We start from the raw sequence: 22,188 nt of genomic DNA, 5'->3' as shown, positions 1-22,188 counted from the left end.
GAGGACTCTGCCTTTTTTGGCGAAGCGAGGTAAATATGTCTTTACATTCTTACTCGAAGTTTCATTCTAATGTGTGAGTCCCGGATTCTGCAAATTTTACCAATTGGAGATTATCTGCTATATATGGACATCATGTAACTCATCTTAGACATAAAACCTAGGATTTACTTCGTCATTTTAAAAACCAATTGGATGAGTTGTGGCTGTGCTTTGGTGACTTTAATGAGATTGTACATCATTCTAAGAAATCGGATAGTAGGGTAAGGCCATTTAAGCAGATGTTTGATTTTGGCTCTGCATTAAATTATTGTCAATTAAGGAGTATTGATGTTGTTGGGCCTTTATTTTCATGAAGTAATTTAAGAGAAGGGGGAGACCTAATACAGGAGAGATTAGATTGGTTTACAAGTAATATTGATTGGCTAGAGCAATATCCCTAATGTAAAATCTGAAACATTGCTACTTCTATTTCATATCACAGTTGTTTGGTGTTGAATACAATAGATGCGGGCAATTATGCAGATAACCCTATTCATTTATTTAGATTTGAGACAATGTGGGTAGGTACAAGAGGATGTGAGGAAACAATTGAAACTACTTGGGATTTGTATAAAATAGAGTCTCTAGCTGAAAAACTCAAACAGTGTGGGTCTAATCTAAATGCTTGGAGTCGATCCCATTTTGGACATGTTCAAAAACATTTGGCTATTAAGCGAAAGAAATTAGAGCTATTACAGGCTACACCAACATAGTTAATTTCTTCTCAAGCTATCTGTAATGTCAAGAATAATATTAATTTTTTGTTGGAAAAGGATGAGTTGATGTGGAGACAGGGATCTAGAGTAAATTGGTTGGGAGCTAGGGACCAAAACATGAAATATTTTCATTTTAAGGCTTCTTATAGGCGTCGTCGAAACTTGATCACCTGTCTCAAAGATGATGATGGGTATCATATGAAGGATCTGATTTGCTTACTCTGACTGCAGATTATTTTGCTACACTATTTAATTCCACTAACCCCACTGATGTTGATGTTGCCTTAAACTCTATACAGCATTATCTCTTAAATTCAATGAATGGAGATCTAACATAGCCTTTTAGTGAAGTTGAGGTCAAGGATGCATTATTCTAGATGCAACCACAAAAAGCACCAAGCCCGAATGGTATGCCTCCATTATTTTTCCAGAAATATTGGTATGTGGTGTGAGAAACTGTTATTGTTGCTGTGTTACAGGACATTCAGGTGTTATGCCTACTAAATTTTTAATCTCATATATCTTGTGTTGATTATGAAGAAACGACAGTTGAAGTACATCAAGGATTATGGACCCATTAGTTTATGTAGTGTAGTCTATAAAATCATTGCCAAGGTCTTAGCCAGTTGGTTGAAGTTGATTTTACCAAGGATTATCTCACCATCACAATGTGTTTTTGTCCCCGGTCGGCTTATTACGGATATTGCTATGGTGGCCTATGAGAGGGTGGATGTGATTCGACGGAGGAAAAGACGTAAAAAAGAATGTAGGTCAATTAAGTTAGATATGAGCAAAACTTATGATCAGGTTGAGTGGATTTTCTTGGATTTTGTTAAAAATGGGCTTTGCTACTGAATTTATTCGGCTGGTTATGATGTGTATCACCACTGCTTCTTATAAATTTCTCATAAATGGAGTTCCTTTGGATTCGATTCAACCCACATGTGGACTTCAACAAGGATGTCCTCTCTCCCCTTATTTATTTGTTATATGTGCTGAGGCTTTGTCTTCAATGCTGCAAAAGACTCAATCACAAAATCTGGTGAAGGGAGTTAGTGTTTGCAATAAAACTCCATGGGTTAGTCACTTATTTTTTGCTAATGATAGCATTATCTTTTGTCGAGCTTCTGTTTTAGAGAATGTGCATATTCAAAATATTTTGGCTACTTATAGGGCTACCTCATGCCAACAATTGAATAGGGAGAAAACTGAATTATTATTTAGTTGGAATGCAAATGTGGAAGTAATGAATGAGATAAAGGAATTATGGGGTGTTCATTCTATCCATCATCATGATAGATATCTTGGATTACCTCCTTTTGTTGGTAAATCGGAAATTCACACTTTTTGGGATATTAAAGACAGTTTGGGCAAAATTACAACGATAGAAGGAGAAGTTATTATCGCAGGCTAGTCATGAGGTATTGATTAAGGCTATGGTTCAGGCCATCCCCACCTATGAAATGAGTTGTTTTAAACTACCAAAAGGGTTGTGCCGGGAATTAGAAAGGTTGATTGCACGATTTTGGTAGGGGCAAAGAGATCATGAAAGTAGGGTTCACTGAGTGAGTTGGAAGCATATGTGTCATTCAAAATTTTCTAGTGGGTTGGGATTTTGGTACTTGGAGGCATTTAACTTGGCACTTCTAGCCAAGCAAGGATGGCGGCTGCAACAACACCAAAATTCTCTTTTTTATATTGTTTTCAAGGCGAAATATTTCTCGAATTGTGATTTTTTAGCATCTATTATGGGCTCTAGCCCTTGTTATGTGTGGCGCAGTATATGTGAATCTAAATATGTTGTTCAATCTAGCTGTTTGTGGTGTATTGCACGAGGGGACCATGTGCATATTTGGTTAGATAATTGGCTGCCTACCTCACCAAATAGGAAAGTAATTACTAGATGCAATATTCTTAATGTTGATGCATATGTTCACGAATTAATGGATACGTCATAGCCAGGTAGATAGAATTCAGATTTGGTAAATCAAGTATTCATTCCTTTTGAGGCCTCAGATATACTTAATATTCCCTGGAATGTTGATAAGCTAGTATGGAGTGGTACACGTAATGGCCTATTCAGTGTAAAGTCAGCTTATCACTTAGTGCTCCATTTAAGATATGTGAATGAAGCTGGAACTAGTTTACATGATGATTTACATAGATTATTTTGCCAAAATATTTGCCATCTGCAATTACCAAATAAAGGTAAAAGTTTTCTATGGAGGGCTTGTAATGATGGTTTACCCACAAAGTGCCAACTTTCTCATCGCAGGATACTTTCTTCTGATATATGCGATTTCTATCATGCAGCTAATGAACATATTTTCCATGCATTATGTAAATGTCCTTGCATTTCTCAAATATGGGCGAAATACTTTGAAAGGGATATGAATATGTTGGAATTGCATTCTCGGTTTGATAATGTGGTTTGGGCAGTGATGGGACTTCATGATCCCCATATTTTTTCACGGTTTGTGATCATTGCTTGGGATGTTTGGAAGTTTAGAAATTTAAGAATTTGCCAGAATAGTGAAGCTTCTGTTTTTTATGTTGTGGGAAACTATTTATCCTATGTCGAAATTCATGTTGGTTTGGCAATGTCAGCAAGTCAATCAACGATTATCTACATTGTGTTGAAAGCCTCCGCCCTGTGGGTAGTGGAAATTGAACTTCGATGGGGCTATCTTTAGTCAACTGCATTAGTCTAGGGTGGGTACAATATTGCGAGATGAAAATGGTAGCATTTATTTGGTGGAGTATATGAAAATGGCAGCATGTCAAGGAAGGAAGAAGGCATTTATTTGGTAGAGTATATTGAGGCGCTTGTGGCCTTGAGGGCTTTTCAGATTATTCACCATATGGGGATCTCTCACTTGATACTTGAGGGGGATTCTCTTGTTGTTGAAGTTATTCGATCAATCCAAGAACAAGAGTTTAGCTATAACCCTATGATTCGGGAGATTCAACTCTTATTATCTTATTTCCAGTCTTTTGATGTGCTTCATGTTGGCCTCAAGGAAATGAGGTAGCACATACCTTGGCCTAAAATGCACGTTTTGTGGGTGATACTCTTCAATGCTGGTCCACTCCACCTGACTTTATTCTAACTTGTTTAGCAATGGATGCAGAGGGATGTTCTGTTGTGTAATTGTATGGCGTGTCAGTGTTTGTAAGGATATGGCTTTCATTGTATCTGTTTCTTACTATTGAATAAAGCAATATTTGATTCTAAATAAAAAATTGCACTTAAAAGTTCTTGGGAAAGACTTTGTATCCCAATTAATTCAAAAAATCAAGGAAATAATTTTATCAAGACTTTTTTAATGCTCTTGTTAAATTTACATTTGGAACCCATATGAATTATTAGAAAGGGTAAGAATTTATTTATTTCTCTTTATCCTATTTACTACTCTGATATACTCATTCCCATGTATTATGATCTCCCCTTAAATCTCGGAAACCCTAATCAAGCAATTCCATTATAGGTAACAAGTTTGTCTCTCATTTTTAGTTAAGATTGTTTCTAATATCTTTTATATTGAACCAAGTCACATATGGATCCATACTCCGAAAAAAACTAATCAAGATTATAATAAGAACACCTTAAAAGTATTAGAAAAATCTCATACAATATAAGAAATGCAGGATCTCAATCACCACTTTCCAATACTAATCATGAAAGTGGCCATTAATGGCTTCTCTGCTTTGTTGGACCAGGGCATAAAGTAGAAGAAAAGAAAAGAAGTTTGTGTTCCTTATAGAAATTTGCTTGGTCAATTGAAAGCTAGATGTGATGTTCTGTGTTGCGTGAACAGAGGACCTCTTTTTTTGCCAAAATATTATGCCACAACCTAACAAATCAATTCATAGATCTCACCCATTTTGACTCTCCATTCAAACAAAACTGGAATTGGTTCCTTCTTTGATATCCACGAAAACAATAACATTATTTTTGCCTTGCTCATCACAAATTACAAATCACCTAGATGGATGATTACATATATATATATATAAGTAATATTACATACAGTCGTAGAGTACGCAAGCGACACGTAATCGTTTTGAAAAAGAGTGAAGTATACTATTAAAAAAATTAATTTTCTTGTGAATCACATGTTTACTCACTTTTTTTAAAGGAATTGCGACACTTGCGCACTTCACGAATTGCAAATATTATATCTATAGATATTTCAGGAAAATTCCTTACACATGTCCTCCACGCTAGCATCCTAAAAGGGTTTATTTGATAGCCTAATTGATCTTTACTAGCATGTTGCTGCCACCTTTTCCTATCAAATTAGGGTGGCAAGAAAGTGTCCAAAATATATCATAAAATGGTGACACTTGTCCAAAATATATCCTAGAGCATTGTGTCTCGGTCCTATGTGATGGCACCATTATGATGGCTTTGCACCTTCAAAAGGTCAAATGCCAGCCACAAACAAAATGAACATAACCTATTCAGTTTCTAAAACATTAAAGAACACATCAGCAGCCCAACCGCCGGTTCCAAAACAAACTTTGCTGGTGAGTCAAATCCAGTTCTCAGTATAATGACGTCAATGCAACATATGATATTTTCAGATCTGTGTACAGGAGTCATGTATCCAATTTAAAATCCAGACCTTTCATTGCTTCTTCCCCAGCCCTTAAACCCTCTTTTTTTCACCTTAAGAAAAATGTATGTGAGAAATACAGAGTGAGCATGTAAGTCCAATTTGCCTATAACAATTAAGGAAAAAGGAAACGAACAGAGATGAATAAAAGTCCTGTACTACTGGGACTCATCCATGTGGTCAGTCCGACTACAAGATTGAGGTCTTAAATCCTTGTCATCTTGCCTTGACTCCTCAGATTCAGATGTTCCAGAAACAGAAGCCTCAAGTGCCTCAAGAAAAGATAAAACAGTGAACTTGTCTGCAAGAGAAGAGGAAAGACAAAAAAATCATCGGACCATGACGTAATGAGTGGATAAATCAAATGATGATTAAGCAATCTCCCTCATTAATGAGGTCATTTTAAAACCATCTTTTTATTCTTATTTTCTTTCCCATTTACTTTTTATATTTTTCCAGCAATGGGTTCTGAAGGCAGAAAATGAAAAGCTTGAGCTCTTTACATGTTTCAATTCACAGATGGTCTTTTAACAAACATGGAGTGTCACGTGGTTTCAAAGACTGTTCTCAACATCCAAGTCCTAAAACATGTATATAACCCAAACCTACAGACTTTATGTTACCCTCAGAATTCTCCATCTAGAAACTTCACGGAGCTCCCTAAGGTTCAATGTGGAAAATAGAAGAAACTAAAGCCCATGATAAAAATGAAGGATTTGCCTTGTATACTAAAGTTCTACAAGTAACCAGCCTGATAAGCGTGACGGACACAAGATCTTGTAGAGTCAACATGGGAATAAAAAGCAAAGCTAAGAGATTTTGGAACCTAACAACTTACATTTACTTGGGTCAATACCAAACTGAGACAAATCTATCTGTCCAGTTCGAAGTACCTACAAAAAAATTGTTGGATGAAATAAAGGTTATCTAAGAGAACTCAACGCAACTTGCAAACATAGAAAACTAACTAGGTGGGGCTAAAGATCCTCACATAAGTAAATGAATCCACTTGTTGGCAGAAAGATGGACTCTGCAGCAACTCCAATATATCTTCTGGAGTCCGATGACCCTGCAATCATATAAACAGTAAAATTCATAAAATGGACCAACACTGGAATAAAGGATTAACTCCGGACAACTATACACCTCAGGCAAGTATGATGCTAAACACTGATCCAATGGCAATGTCTCGATCAATGGCATGATCAAATCAGGCTTCAATATCTCTCTCAATCCAAAGCCTAGTCACAAAAGAAAAGAGAAAATTAAACACGGATGTTGATGGAAGTAAAAATCTATGCGTTATGAGAACAACCCAATGAACCATGTGCCTTTCATAAAATTAACACGTTCATGACTCATTCATAGATCCTACTCGTAGGGTTTTCAAGTTAAATTTTAACCTAAACCTAATTACATTACCGGGAGAGTTAACAAAAAGCCAGCAAATAGAGAAGATCTGGCCAATAAGACATATCCTGGACAACCAACATCATGCAACCTGCCTCTTAAGAATCTACTGCAACCAGGTCTTCCAGTATAAATCACCCTTAAGAATCCCACAAGCAGAAGCATCTGTCATAGATAACAGGGAAGAAAGGAAGAAATGCATATGGTAATATGATGATAAGGCCTGCTTTTCTTTTTCTATCGGCAAGCTATACAAAGACTCGTGAATCTTTCATAGGCTTAGTGAAATATACAATAGCTGTCAAGTCTTTTTATTTCCATGTGATAGTGTATGCTTTGTAATTGTGGCATGCAACATAGACACTTCTCGGCAGCATTTTAATATAGTCTCAATATCTGAGGGTTTCATCACATCTTTAAATTCCAATATATGCATCACCGGTAGTTTTCCCTCAATAAAGGTTTCTCACACACGTCTACAAAGAAGGGGAATCTGGTAGAGCTAGGACAAGGATTAACATAGACGTAAAGAGCGCAGAAGAAGCACATCATAAAGGACGACATAAAGCATTTTCAGGATAGGGAAGTGGCCAAAGAAGTGGCTTAACCCAGTAACCCTTCACAGAAATTATGAAGAAAAAAAAGTTCTGGTGGAAGCATCATGCTACAAATTTTTATCCAACCTAAGTCTTTCTCGTCTGACTCAGACTAACCAACACTCTATTAATTTTTCTTCCTCTTCTCTATTTTTTGTTCTTTTTTTCTCGACAATAATGTACAGATTCAAAAGTTTGCATATAATAGCATTATTGACAGGCTTCTTTACAGTCTAGCTGATACCAGAGATTGCTACATAAAACAGAAAATCAAATTATCACCTCCATCACGATCCCCAGCATTATCTGCAACATATACAATTAAATAACAAAAGAGTGAGACTTTACAGCATTAATGGCAAAGAAAATATAAAGCATTCTTTAAGGAGACAGCTTCATACCTGCAGGACCAATGCTACTTAAGATTTGTTGCAGGTATTCCAGTTTCACGGGTCCAGATGAAGAGGTGACCTCACTAGGTACATTCGCAGCCAAGTTTGTGCTGACCAAGTTTCCAGCTCTGTAAACCAGAATATGGAGATTGATTTAAAGCAATGTCCAGCAAATTGAAAGAAATTAGGAAACTTAGTTATGTTAGCGTCGCAATACATCATCTATCTCAGTCCAGATTGCTTCAGAGGAATCAACTAATAGATGACTATCAAAATAGAACAAAATAGCATACAAAACAACATGACCAAAATGATGCATGTCCCAAAGGACTTGGGAAACAATGATCACTCAAAGAGCATAGGGCAACAAATCAAATATAAATCTTATAAAATATAAGAAAATCATCAGAAAGATACATTAGAGAGAAAAAATAGTTTCTACGCTGCAAACTCTAATCCCAAACCCTCCTGTCAAAAGCAACCTTAACCCACCACTGTGCTCAACAGGATGCATTTTCATATGTCATACGATTTAGTAGACGGTAGCTGCCTAGCTGGCATCGTGAATGCCTTGCTCTCTCCTTAGAAAGAATTAGCACCATTAATAGTGTTTTCAAGAATCTCAGTTTTTATATATTCAGATAAATATGATCCTTGAATGAATCCATTAATGTGCTGGATTTCATGAGGTGTGTGTGTGTGTGTGTGTGTGTTTATGTATACCACAGAGTTGTTCAGATTTTCAAAATATCTTACAAAGAAGTGAAATGATTAAAAGAACTTGTCTGGCTTGAGATATTACAACTCCAACATGGTATGTGCTTTCTAATTGATATTTTCAATAGTGCAGAATTCATTACTCTCAACTTGACCATCCAATTGAACCCATTACCAGACCAAATTAACAAGCAATCATGTTGACTGGTCTTTTATTATTATCATTAGTATTTTTCAATAATTAACGTCAATTTGCTATAAGAACTGTACCTTGATGAGATATCATCTTCAATCATATCTTCAGAAACTTGTAGAGGAACAGAAGGATCAGGATCTTCATCACCAGGGAACTCCTCTGCTAAAAACAGCAAAATAAGAGCACATACTCGCGGAAATCATAAACAAAATAAGAGCAGCATGTCTACCAATTTCAACATAACGGATATTATTAGAAACGAATGTATAGGTGAAGCCCATGTACACAGGAAGTATACAAAAGAAAACGCCTAGATACATTCAGAAAATAATGAACGGAGGATCCGTTATTCCCTAAAGCTGAAATCCCAGACAGCAAGGATTGTACAAAAAAGTTCCAGATTTGTTCTAGAGAATGCTCTTTATCATTAAAACACCGCTCATTCCTTTCTATCCAAATACACCACATAAGACACAAAGAGTCATCTTCCTAGCCATGCCCACTTCAGAACAACCATGAATCCCGTTCCAACACTCAAGGAGGTCAACCACTCTCAACAGCATCACCCTAGCAAACCAATTCTACAAAAAAAGCCATTGCACAAAGCCCTTGTCATCTCACAATGCAAAAGAAGATGATCCACAGTTTCCCCATTCTTTTTGCACATGAAGCACCACTCCATAACAATAATACCACGCTTCCTTAAATTATCCAGCATCAAGATTTTCCCAAGGGATGCAGTCCAAGTGAAAAAAGCACCTTGGAAGGTGCATGTGACCTCCAAATATGCTTCCAAGGAAAAGGAGGATTATCCTGAAAAGACAATAGCTTATAGTACAAACGGAAAGAGAATTTTTTACACCCCTTCGATGTCCACAACATCCTATCCACAACATTACCACCAAGCCTCAAAGAGTATAAAAAGCTAAAAAAAGTTGAAACTTCATCAATCTCCCAATCCTGAACAGCCCGAGTTAAAACAAATATCCCACTGAATCACACCATTAGAACTACAAATCAAATCTGAAACGGCAGCAAACTGATCTGAAGCCAATCAAAAAATAGCTGGAAACACACTATTGGGGGCCACACCAAATGTCCAACCAGAAACGGATCCTAGATCCCTCACCAACAGCAAAGTTTACATGACTAACAAAGCTCTCCCAGCACTTTCTAATAAACTTCCAAAGCCCCACACCATAAGCCCCCCGAACGGCGTTAGAAAACCAAACCTCCTAAGCACTAACATATTTCCAATCAATGACCTCCCTCCAAAGCAACTCCCTACCAATTGATATCTCCATAGCCACTTTCCCAATAACCCTAAAATTATGAACTCCCAGCCCTCCAACCGAAATGAGAGAACAAACTTTATTCCAACTAACAAGGTGGAACTTAGTATCCTCGCCCATACCACCCCATAGAAAAGCACGAAACAACTTCTCAATGTGGTTTGCTACTATTGCAGGCAATGGGAACAGCGATTGAAAATAAGTAGGGAGATTAGAAAGAGTACTCTTTTTCTTTTTCTTTTTTTTCTTTTTTTTTTTCTTTTTATTTAAAGTAGAAAGAGTACTCTTAAATAAGAGTAAGTCTACCCCCTTTAGATAAATATAGTCGCTTTCAACTAGCTAGTCTTCTCTCAACTTTCTCAACAACCCCATCCCAAATAGCACGAGCCTTGAAAGGTGCCCCCAATAGGAGACCCAAATATTTCATAGGGAGAGAGGCAATTTTACAGCCCAACAAGCTTGCCAAACTATTAATGTTATGCACCTCCCCCATTGGAACCAACTCTGACTTTCTAAGATTCACCTTTAGGCCCAAAACAGCTTCAAAGCATAATAATGCAGCCCTTAAGGCTTGAATATGGCCACAATCCACATCACAAAAAATGAGGGTATCATCTACAAAAAAGAAGATGTGAAAGGGTAATAGACTTGTTAATGGCATTACCAACTGAAAAACCAGAAAGGAACCCCCCCCCCCCCAAAAAAAAAAAAAAAAAAAAAGCTACCACCACCATTTGGCCCAATGCCTCCATAATAATGACAAAAAGGAAGGGAGATAAAGGGTCCCCCTGTCTCAATCCACGCGAGCTATGGAAAAAACCAGCAAGGTTACCATTAACCAATACCGAAAATCGGGCAGTAGAAACACAGTGCCTAATCCATGAACACCACCTTGCCCCAAAACCACATCTCCCAAGCATATAGAAAAGGAAGTCTCAATTCACATGATCAAAAGTCTTTTCCATATCAAGCTTAGAAAGAACACCAGGAGCGCCCTCCCTCAAACGACTGTCTAGGCATTCATTAGCAATAAGCACCGAATCAAGGATTTGTTTGCCCCGAACAAATGCATTTTGAGGCTTAGAGATGATTTGACCCATCACCTTGCTCATACGATTAGCAAGAACCTTCGAAAATATCTTGTAGACCCCCCTCACAAGGCTAATAGGTCAAAAATATTTGAGCACAGAGGCCCCACGTTTCTTGGGGATTAGGGCAATGACAGTGGCATTAAGAGATTTTCCAAACTTTTGAAAGGAGAAAAACTCCTAAAAGACCCGCATCATATCTTCTTTCACAATCTCCCAACAAACTTGAAAGAAGGCAATTGAAAAACCATCCGGTTCAGGAGCTTTGCCTTTGACCATCCCACTAACCACCTTAAAAACCTCAATCTTCATCAAACACTCTCTCCAACCAACTCACACTAAGGGGATCAAGAGAGTCAAAAACCAACCCATCAAGTCTAGGCCTCCAAGAAGCAAATTCAAAGAGAAGATCTTCATAATAATGCACTATAAGATCTTGAATCTCAGGAGGAGATGAGATCACACAACTATCAGAGTGGAGCATCTCAATAGCATTGTTCCTACAGTGCGAGCTAGCCATTTTATGAAAAGATTTAGTACATTTATGCCCTTCTCTCAAACCAAAAGGCCTTTGATTTTTGCTGCCAAGAGATTTCCTCCATCAATAACACCCTCTCAAGGTCAGCCACCACAGATTTTTTTTCTCTAAAAAATGCCTCCTTAGAAGGGACACCATCCTCATCCCCAGACTCCAAAACCTGCAACTCCTATAAGAGAGTTTTTCTGGCCATTGATATTCCCAAAAATTTCTGCATTCCACTTCTTTAAATCAAGTTTCAAAGCATTGAGCTTACCAGCAAGAATGAAACTTGGAGCACCTATGAACTAATAAGATGATCACCAACTTCTAACCTTATCAACAAAGCCATTAGCTCCCAACCACATATTTTCAAACTTAAAATACCTCCAGCCCCCATGCATGTCGCCGCCGCCGTCCAGCAAGGTAAGGAAATGGTCCAAACAGACCCAGGGCAATCTCTTTAGACACAACTACGGGTAATGTGCCTCCCCATGAAGGAGAAACAAGAAAACAATCCAATCTCGACCAGCCACGACTGTTAGACCAAGTAGATACACCCCCCACAAGAGGAAGGTCCAAGAGATCCAATCCAAAATAAACTCAGAAAAATCCTCCATTGCTTGTGAAGAACTAGAATATCCTAAATGTTCACTCGAAAATTGATTAACGTTGAAGTCCCCCCACTCATACACAATGGAATGTCCCAAAGAGAGTACAAACCCGCCAATTCCGCCCACAAAAGACTCCTTTCCCTATCTAAATTTGGACCATAAACCAAGGTTTTAAAATTCATTCCATTTTGTTCCGTTCCGGCTAGAACAGCCTAAATTTTCCGTGCTGAAACAGTAACTGGCACGATGTAGGTTACTATTACGTTCCGGGTCAAATTCCAACCATTCCGGCCGGAATGGTAATTTCAGTCCAAAAAGTAACTGAATGGTACTTTTGTAAATCACCTAAAAGCGCCGATCGATTTTTCTCCCCCCTTCCCTTGCAAAATTAGAACTCAAAGTCTCAAATCTCCTTCCCTTGGAAAATTAGAACTCAAAGTCTCAAATCTCCTTCCCTTGCAAAATTAGAACTCAAAGTCTCATATCCCAAATCAAAACTTAGATCCCATTTTCTCCACACTCCAACAATCGGTGCACACCACAATCAACGTCATTGCAGGCTCGTAGCTCTGTCCCATGTTGCTCTGTCGAAGCTCCAGTCGACTCACAACTCTTGTTGGTTGTTGCTCCCTACATCATAGCTTGTGTTCCTCTGCCACACGTCGACGTACACTCCACACTCCACCTCGTCCAACTCAGTAAAAGGTTTGTCCCCTCTATCACGTGTGTTGCTAGCAAACAAAAGTAACTCAATAAAACAACCAAACAACAAAACAGTGCTCATTTGGTTGCAGAGAAAATGCGGGAAAATAAAAGGAGAGAGAGAAAACCCAGCATTCTAAAGCTTTTAATTTTCATCAAGCTCAGCATATTAGAGCAGACCCAATTGGCTTTAATTACAAGTATTGATTCTTTCGAATAAAAGCAATGGGAAATTAGACCGGTAAAATATTTCGTTCTGATCTATTTTTTAACTGGACAAACAATGGATATGCAAAGAAAGAAAATTGGAGAAAAATAATAGACATCACCTAAAATTGGAGAACCAATAGCTCAGAAAGAAAGAAGCCCAAGAATGAGAAAGCAAATGATGACAAAGGGAGCGGTTGGGTTGATAATTCTTGGTGTTGAAAAATACCCACAATCTTCATGAAAAGAAGAGATTCTTCAATTAGATAGAGATTCCAAGGTATATACTTTTGAGTGTCAAACATATGTTTATAATTATATATATATATATATATATATATTGTTGTACACACGCAGGTGACATATTGAATTAATTCAGAGTTAGTTTTTGCCTTGCAGGTACTTTTAAGACTAGTATTAAAAAGCTTTTTTGAGTTTTTTTATGTATTTATATTTTTAAAACTTGTCTTGATATTATTTTAGAATATATTTTTTCTATATATCTATAATTATTTATATATTTATATATATAATTTATCCATATAATGACAATCCCAGTAGACTGAAATGTATTGGTACCAAAATATTATGTTCCAGTACCACCGGAATAGAATTCAAAACTTTGCCATAAACATCCACGAAGGCCCACTCCTATCCATCCTCTACATTTTTAAAGAAGCACGCTACAAAGAAACTCCCTATACATTCCTCCATAGACCCTACCACCCTTGTGTCCCACATCTAAAGAACACCTCCTGAACCTCCTATAGACGCCACATAAGCCCAACTCACATAGGAACACCCCCACAAGCTATGAATTAAACATCTATCGATAAAGCATAACTTCATTTCTTGTAAACAAACAATGTCAACTTTCAAATTACGTAACAAAGACTTGATACGAAGGTGTTTATTAGGGTCATTAAGCCCCCTAACATTCAAAGAAAGAATCTTAGGCTTCATAAAAAAGATGAGACCCCCTCCCTTTCAATCTGTCCCTTCCTCCACTCCCCTCCTTAATATCATAGTTCATAGAGCATTCTAATCTTCTTAACTCCCCTTTTTTTTAGAGGCTGATTTCAAAGCCGAGGAGCGTCCAGATTCAATGGCTATGAGAAGAGCCTTAAATTGTTCTTCAAAATCATCACAAGAGATCCCAACACAAGCATGTATTTCCTCTACCTTTTTTAAAACCCAATCTGACACAGCACATGAAGGAGTGTGACAAGGGGAAAGAGCACATAAAGGAATTGGGTCATCTTCTTTGCCAACAGCACCATCCCCTTCACACAAAACCAATTGTAGGTTCAAAGCATCAGGAACCTCCCCAACATCCTGCTGCACCATACCAGAGTTAAGCAACACTTGTGAAAAAAACCTATTGTCCATCCCCATTCGCAATAAAGCCTCCACAGGAAACAAAGGTTGAACAACCAACAGAACAGAGCCCACTAAGTGCGAACCCATTACATACAGAATCAGAGGATCAATGGGACAGCTATTTGCTCCACCACTATCCGTGACTCAAGATTCGGCATAAATTCCCCCATCTTCCATTTCCGGCATTTCCGGCACAGATGCACTATCCGATGGAACTACGGGATCCAACGGATAGGTCTGTGCCAACCAAGACAACGGTGAACCAACGGCGGCACTGCAGATGAGGGTGAAGGTTCCACACCCGATAACCTCGAAACAGGCCTAATACGGGGCTTTTCTCTCCAAATACGAAGTGAGCCTTTAGCCAATACCAACTTTTTGTTTGCCTTTCTTATCCTCGCCCAATTTTGGGCCCATAAAGACCGACCCAACTATATCGTCAAACACCTGCTTATCCACTTCTCCAAACTTGCAGCCCACTCCATCCTTCAACAAGCCTAAGCCCGTTTTCACCCAACGTAACATGAAATCTATTTTATCCCTCATATCCAATAAGGGGTGCTCTATATGGACAACAAACACATGCCCTCTTCAACCCTTGACACACCACCCTTGGAAATCCAAGCATCATATTTGAGAAAATTGAATTCCGGCTGCACCACCTCCCCACCGTCCACCCCACTAACATCCCGCTTGCTCCTCGAGCAACCATGAGTCTCCGAAGAAGATGGCAGCTTCTTCAGTACCTCCACAAAAGACCCCTTCAAACCAAACACCGCTTGAGCACGAGAAGATGGAGAAACCCTCTTGAGGAGCTGCTCTGTTTTTTCACACCCGAAACAGAGGACATGGAAACTACCTCTTTCAACATTGCAACAAATCACCTCCACCCCTCACCCTTCAATCCTTTCTGGACCACAATTAAACCACACCTCACCTCTTTCCCATATTCAGACAATGCTAAGAAGCGACCATATTTGTTATGGCAACGTTGGGCAAGCAACACCTGATTCCCATTACGTCTAGACTCATAAAAATCTGACGGACCAATCGACACACCACAAGCAATCACCACAGTGGCTAACCAATCCACGGCATAAACATCCATAGTAATGAACTTTGTAACCAAACGACTTTTCTCCATGATCCGCCACCACTTTTCGTTCTCACGATGGAAATAAAAAATCTTAAGAGTCAACGAGCAACTTCCTACTAACACCCATCACGAGATAAGGAAGAAAAAAGGGAAAAAAAATTAAAGAGTAGAGAAGAGGCTGAAAGAAGGAAAAGGAAAGGCTAATTCCGGCAAGGAGCACCAGAAAAAGGAAAACAGAGACTCATGAGAGAGAGAGAGAGAGACTTATTATAGATGTGACAATTAAATCACTTAAATCAGAAATTATATACCTATTGGTCGATTGAGGTGGTAATTGACTGCACTACATAGCTGTGAGTCACCATCAGCATTGGGCTCCTGAAAACAATTTGAGGCATAACATGTCAAAATCATAAGAATAGTCTCACAACTAATTCTTACAAAAGGAGGAGAGAAAAAAAATAGGACCAATGAACCTGACCTGCATCCAGAAAAAGAACTTCCTGTCGTCACTATCGAACTTCAGGATGTATACTCTGTCCGATGATTGATTAACCTAAGTACAAGAATGGCATCACTGATGATCATTAATGTACTCAAACATACAATGATTACACTGGGCAAACAATTGAATACAAAATGATATACCTTCTCAAAAAATGCCTCATCAGGAAATACAATTTGATCCTACAATAACTTGTGTCAAGGAAAGCCAGGAAACTTATGAACAATAGCCACATAAGAAACGGTAATAGAAAGAGCAAAGACTAAGGATCAGAGAACATTAGTACAAAAGGTAAAAGGGGAAAGGAGGATACATACAGCAGACTTGCAAAGGGAAGGGCAAGGACAAAGCTATAATGTAATACCAGTATACCACCATGAAAACAATGAGAATGTTTTTTTTTTTTTTTTTTTTATAAGTGAAAACAATGAGAATGTAAGCTGCTAATAGTGAGAGCATCAAATCTCATCGTCTTAGTTTTTTTTAATAAGTCAAATCTCATCGTCTTAGTTTCAACTTCCATAGAAGAAATGAAGAAAAGACACAATGAGTTCAATACTCATTTTATAATATAATATACAGCTAACAAGGATGACAACCTTCTGACCCGATAATGTCCCTAACCGCAATAAAAAGCCCACCCATATGTAGCCATTTTGTAATTTCAAATTATTTTTCCCTTTTAGAAAAGAACAAACCATGTCCAAACCAGATTTGAATCTGGTAGATATCAAACACCGAATGCTTTAAGGATTGTTTGATAGCACAAAACAAATTATCCAAATCTGTTTTTTTTCTTTTTTTCTTTTTTTTTTTTTTTTTCTTTTTTTTTTTTTTTTTTTTTTTTTTTTAATGTCGGGAAACCTCTCCAAGGCAGAGAGCCCTTCGGACCCACCCCTGCAAAGTAAACCTCGGTCCCATGCACCGCACCCTCGGAAGTTTCCCTACACAGAACTGGTTAAATCGCTGGCTTTTCACCAGGGGTGTAGCCCCAAAGGATTGTTTGCACCCATGAGGTGTTGAACCTCGGACCTTGAAGGGAATGATACCCCAAGACCAAGGCCTTCCCCACTTTGGCCAACCCCTTGGGTTTAATTATCCAAATCTGTTGATAATGATAATTAGTAGAAATTAGTATAATAGTGATATAACGGTACAAGAAAAGGTTTACGAGGGATGCCTATGCACTTTCTCGGATGATAACATGTAAAAGAAAAAAAAAAAAAAGGAACAAATAAAATGGGTTCTTCAATAAAGATACTAAACCTTAGCAGTTCTAAGACATGGGAGTTGAGACCAAATGCCAAACAAACTGAATGACTACACATATAAATGTTTCATATGCATGTAGACCACAAAATACTTTCACGGAAAAGCAACAATTCAAGTGAATGAAAGTTAAGTTAAAGCAGCCAATAAAAAGAAAAAGTAATAGTAAGGATACATCTTCGACAGCATTCTTTGTCCGATCAATCCACTGAAAATGGACCAAGCCTTCCTCCCCCTGACAAAAGATACAAGATAGATTTTACCCTCAAAAGTTGTGCCAAGACATAGGTTCAAAAGATGAACTAAAACTAAGAGACATGGATATTCAAATTTTAACAAAAATGGATCTTTAGACAAATGGAATGCTAAAGGAAAAAAACAAAAAAAAAAACATAATTTTTTTTCTTACTCAGCATACCCTTGCTATACGAACAAGCCCTTTGCGAGTATCAGGGACAACCCTTTTCCCGTCAAAATACATTTTACCAGCCCGAAACTCCAGCATGATTTCCTATCAATTGAAGCTTATGTGATGAATTGATGCAACAAATACCATGGGACCACAAGAATCTTAACAAACACAACCTAAAACGAACACGTACGTACGTATTTTATGCGCGCACGCGCACAAACAAGTTTCTTAATAAAGCCACGAAAAATTACGTACCTGCATTTGTGGAAAAACTTCGGTTGAAGACGAACCCATAACTCCGCTAATCTCCTTATTTTTATTTCCAATTGTAACTAAAAAAGAAAGAATAGAGAGATGAATTACGGTAAATTCACTGCTTATTTAACTCGTATCTTTGTTTTTTTTTTTTCTTTTCTTCACATAAATCCCTAGGCAGATTGAAAACCAAAACCCTAACAGAGGGAGAGGAATTTTTATCCGATTAATGATGATAAAAGTTTTCGGACCTTTTACAAATACACAAAGTATCTAGGTAAGATCCGTCACGAGCTTGAACATACTCGGGGTGTATATTCAAGTGGGGGTTTATAGAGTCACCCCCGTCTATCGCCTCACCAAGAGCCTGAAAATTATCAAGTAATGTTGACACCGCGTGTCTAAGGAACACTTCAAAAAAAAAAAAAAAATAGCACTAAGGTTTGAATAGTTGAATATAAAAATTAAATAAAATATTATTAAAATATTATTTTTTTTTAATATTATAATTATTTAAAAATTTAAAAAAAATTAAATTATTTATTATATTTTGTATTAAAATTTGATAAAATTGTAATGATTAGATAAGATGAGTTGGAGGCCGGCCTAAATAGTCAACTAAGACAACACAAATGAATTAACTTCATTGAAAATTTTTCTTTTTTTAAGAGAGAAACTCTCTCTTCTTTCTAAAAAAGTTTGTTATCTTTTCTAATCAATGTTTCCACCGGAGAGGAGGATAGAGTATGTCCTCTCTGTTCCTTTTCCAGTACTTTTTTGTGTATAAATTGGCCCTTATCCTCCTCTTTGTTCATTTTTCAGTACCTATTTGTATATAAGTTTCTTTGCTAGTGTTTTTAATCCCTTCTTTCTATCGACTCCATTTTGGTCATTAGATTAGTAATGAATTGGAGGCACTTTTAAGCCGTAGCGCTATCGGAACTATCTATTACTAGACTTATAGGGTGAAGTACTAGGTTTCTCAAACAATCATAGGCCTTGCTCCCTTAATTCTAGGGGGAACATCCACCTTCTTCTCTGCGACACCCTCATTCATCTATTGCACTTCGGCAACCCATTGCATGTACGCACCCCACCACCCCACCCCCAACTACAGATCTACTAGGATGAAGCAAAACTACGGCAAAAATCTCACTGCGTGATACTCACACGCAGTTTGTTCCGCGTGTGGCCGTCACACACTGTCGCACCAAAATGCGTCCAACATGACTAGACGCATTGTATCAACAGATTCGCCACCTCAAGATCTTCGTAATTCGACTCACCTCATCCCACAATCACTTGCACATGGTGACCACGCATCGCCCCAGGCGAACGTGAAGAAACTTGGTCAACCACAGTCCAAGCCATTCAATGTCGGTCTTCCTACTATGTTTTCACTTTTCCTAACCAATGTCTTGAGGAATGAAATACAGGTCTCTTCGGGAAACATCTCAGGTCTCAACAAATTGATGTTCACTTTCAGCATCCACCGTCTCCAACGGTGGAATCATAGTAAAAAATCTTCATTTAAGATGATACCTTCTTGGCATGGTATGGGTGGGGATTAAGATTTTGGTCCTAAAACCCAATATTTCTTTGCTTTGTTGCGTTGTGGTTGTTGTAATGTGGTGTTCGTTAGGAACTTCACCCCTCCTCATATATCTTCTTTGCATATCTTAATGATATACATGTATATATATATATATATATTTGCTTAGGATAAAAAAGAATTAAAAGTAGTAGAAAAAATTACAAAAAGATGTTTAAAAAACAAAATATAATATAGTTCAAATAAAGAAGAAAATATCTATCAATAGAGCGAGTTGATGAATTAGGGAATAGGAACTCATGTGATGACTTTGACCCAAATGCTTCTCTATATATACGTATTGGATTAAATATTCCTATTATAAATACTAATATGACTAGAGTACCCTTTTTTATAATTTTTGGGTTAAAGCTAAAATGTCTCTACCACATATCCGAAGGAATAAAATGTCTCTATAACAAATCAAATTAGATAAAAACATCCATATCCAAACCAATCAACCTATTGACAATCAGAAATATCCATAACTATCGACAACTAGAAATCTCTATCTTAGATCTCAATCAATCATGGAACAGATACAAACAAGCGATGGTGTCATAGATATGAGAACTATCAAGACCAAACCCACGGTGGTGTCATCAGTATGAGAACCATTGACTTGTGGCAGTGTCAGCACAATCAAAACTAGACCAATGACAGGGCAGGGGTCTTTGAAGCGCAAGCACAAGGCAACACGTCGTGGATCTCTAGTGCTGAGGCCCACGACAACACAACACTGTATATCAATATCGATCCATGGATAGATCCTCAACACCTCCACGGGTCCAAATCTATCCAACGATGGACCACGGTATCAACATGTGTTCAGGCTAACTAAGGAATGGACTAGGCATCGTCATGCATCCAAATTGACTCGTGGATTGACCTTTTCTTCGAGACGAGCACCTTGCCACCTTGTGCTTGGCTTCACACTCTCTGCTCGCCCCTAGGGACTAGCACTTTTACTCATTCTCTAGGATTTGAATGTGTTTGTTCGCCCTTAGGAGAAACTTCGTGCTCCTTCACAGTGCCCCAAATTCTCTCTCTCTCTCTCTCTCTCTCTCTCTCTCTCCTCAAGCAACTCTCACTTTCTCTCACCTCTCAGTCGCTCACACTCTCTTTCCCTTCAAGCCATTGCACTCAATTTTCTCTCTTAAGCCCAAAAATCTCTTTCTCACCCCTAGATCAATCTCCATCAACCAACCGCATGCTCTATAAGTAAGCTTAATATTTGTTGCATCTGGTGTAGTTTAGGGGTTGATGCTTTAGGCCATTAGTGAATCTAGTGTATTTTAGGCCGATTGTGAATCTAGTGTATTTAGGGGTTGATGTTGTATATATGGTATATTTTAGGTTGCTCTATAAGTAGTTGATTAGGTGTTGGTTTATCATTTCTCTTTTCTTTTTTTCCTGCATTGACAAAGACAAACCATGATATTCTCAGATTGAATCATCTAAGAGCACGATTACTGACACACAACTCATTCATGGTAGCATTATGTAGTAAAATTATTTTCTATTGGGTCTCTACTTTTTTTTATGTCAAAAACGGTAGAAAATTAGTTTTTGTATTGTTTTGTTTTGCTCAGTTCTTTTATGTATTGGAAAAGTTGATAAGTCAAACCATGTCTAAATCTTGGCAGTTTCTTTTAACATTATGGAATCATGAGTTTTCTCCATGTGCAAGTTCAAGATGATCTTTTACATTGTATTTCAAATTGTATATTGTCTTAAGTTGATTTGTTCGTGGCTATCAAGTATCCACCAAAATGTATAGAAAATTGGTTAATTTATACATGGTAAAAGACATATAATAAGATATGAAGTGCATACATGACCGAGGGGTTCCTTTTCTTTTTCTCTTGTGGGAAAGAGGATCCAAAACTAGTATACACATATTGAGAGATTGAGAATTATTGGGGAAAAAAAAAGAAGCTAGATAGCACCATTTTCCTTAGCATGCAATAGTACTCCCAACCATTATATTGAAGAATAAACATTTTACAAAATCGAAAAGAAAGCAACAAAAATCTACATAGGAAAATCATTTTTGGTCTTCTAAGAATAGATTTTTAATAGCCAACGGTACAAGGCTTCTAAACCTTGTAAGGAAGATAGAAGAAAAATATATTTGGTGACACTTGATGGGAAAGAAAGTCGGGCATATGAAGTAACACTTGGGAGGGACAAATACAATGTTTATTGTACATGTTGTAAGTTTGAATTTATTTGATTTTTATGCTGGCACAACCTACATATTTTAGTAAAAAAATCTTTAATGAACAAACACTATAATTGTATGTTTTAGAGAGGTGGATGATCAGTATAAAAAGTCGCATAATACGTGGGATTATGTGGCGATAAAGGGACAATGGAGACAATCTCAACTGCATTAGTCATGAAAGATCATTTGATGAGGTGGTTTTATGAAGTTGCCGAGATGTGGTCACAATCTATCCAAAAATATCAGCATGTTTCTAGGGGCATAGAGAATATCCAACAAGAGCTTCTCTTGATGACTGTTGATGACGGAATCATTGAGGAACCTACAATAAAAAGCCAAGTACTCTCA

At 37.6% G+C, this 22,188-nt stretch overlaps 1 protein-coding gene across 1 annotated transcript; it reads right to left on the bottom strand.

Moving 5' to 3' along the window:
- Positions 1–5,432: 5,432 nt before the first annotated feature.
- Positions 5,433–18,077, bottom strand: LOC121244685 (26S proteasome regulatory subunit RPN13-like). Its single transcript, XM_041142858.1, has 13 exons — positions 18,023–18,077; positions 17,774–17,866; positions 17,531–17,590; positions 16,230–16,268; positions 16,063–16,137; positions 15,893–15,959; positions 8,760–8,844; positions 7,782–7,900; positions 7,663–7,686; positions 6,521–6,615; positions 6,366–6,443; positions 6,213–6,267; positions 5,433–5,675 (listed from the first exon to the last, which is right to left on the bottom strand). The coding sequence occupies exons 1-13, from the start codon at positions 18,059–18,061 to the stop codon at positions 5,533–5,535; spliced, it is 972 nt and encodes a 323-aa protein (XP_040998792.1). The 5' UTR covers positions 18,062–18,077; the 3' UTR covers positions 5,433–5,532.
- Between the last annotated feature and the right edge of the window lie 4,111 nt (positions 18,078–22,188).

The sequence above is a fragment of the Juglans microcarpa x Juglans regia genome, chromosome 8S (assembly GCF_004785595.1).
Source record: "Juglans microcarpa x Juglans regia isolate MS1-56 chromosome 8S, Jm3101_v1.0, whole genome shotgun sequence".
Lineage (NCBI taxonomy): Eukaryota > Viridiplantae > Streptophyta > Magnoliopsida > Fagales > Juglandaceae > Juglans > Juglans microcarpa x Juglans regia.
Note: the sequence above shows the minus strand (reverse complement) of the source record. Positions and strands in the feature narration are given on the sequence as shown.

Bases quoted from the DNA above. Each gene is read 5' to 3' on its own strand.
- LOC121244685 (XM_041142858.1), bottom strand. From the start codon at position 18,061: ATGGGTTCGTCTTCAACCGAAGTTTTTCCACAAATGCAG. The intron at 16,269-17,530 runs GTATCCTTACTA...AAGTTATTGTAG, and splicing joins CAAAGAATGCTGTCGAAGAT to GATCAAATTGTATTTCCTGA. The intron at 8,845-15,892 runs GTATATAATTTC...TGTTTTTAGCAG, and splicing joins CCACCTCAATCGACCAATAG to AGGAGTTCCCTGGTGATGAA.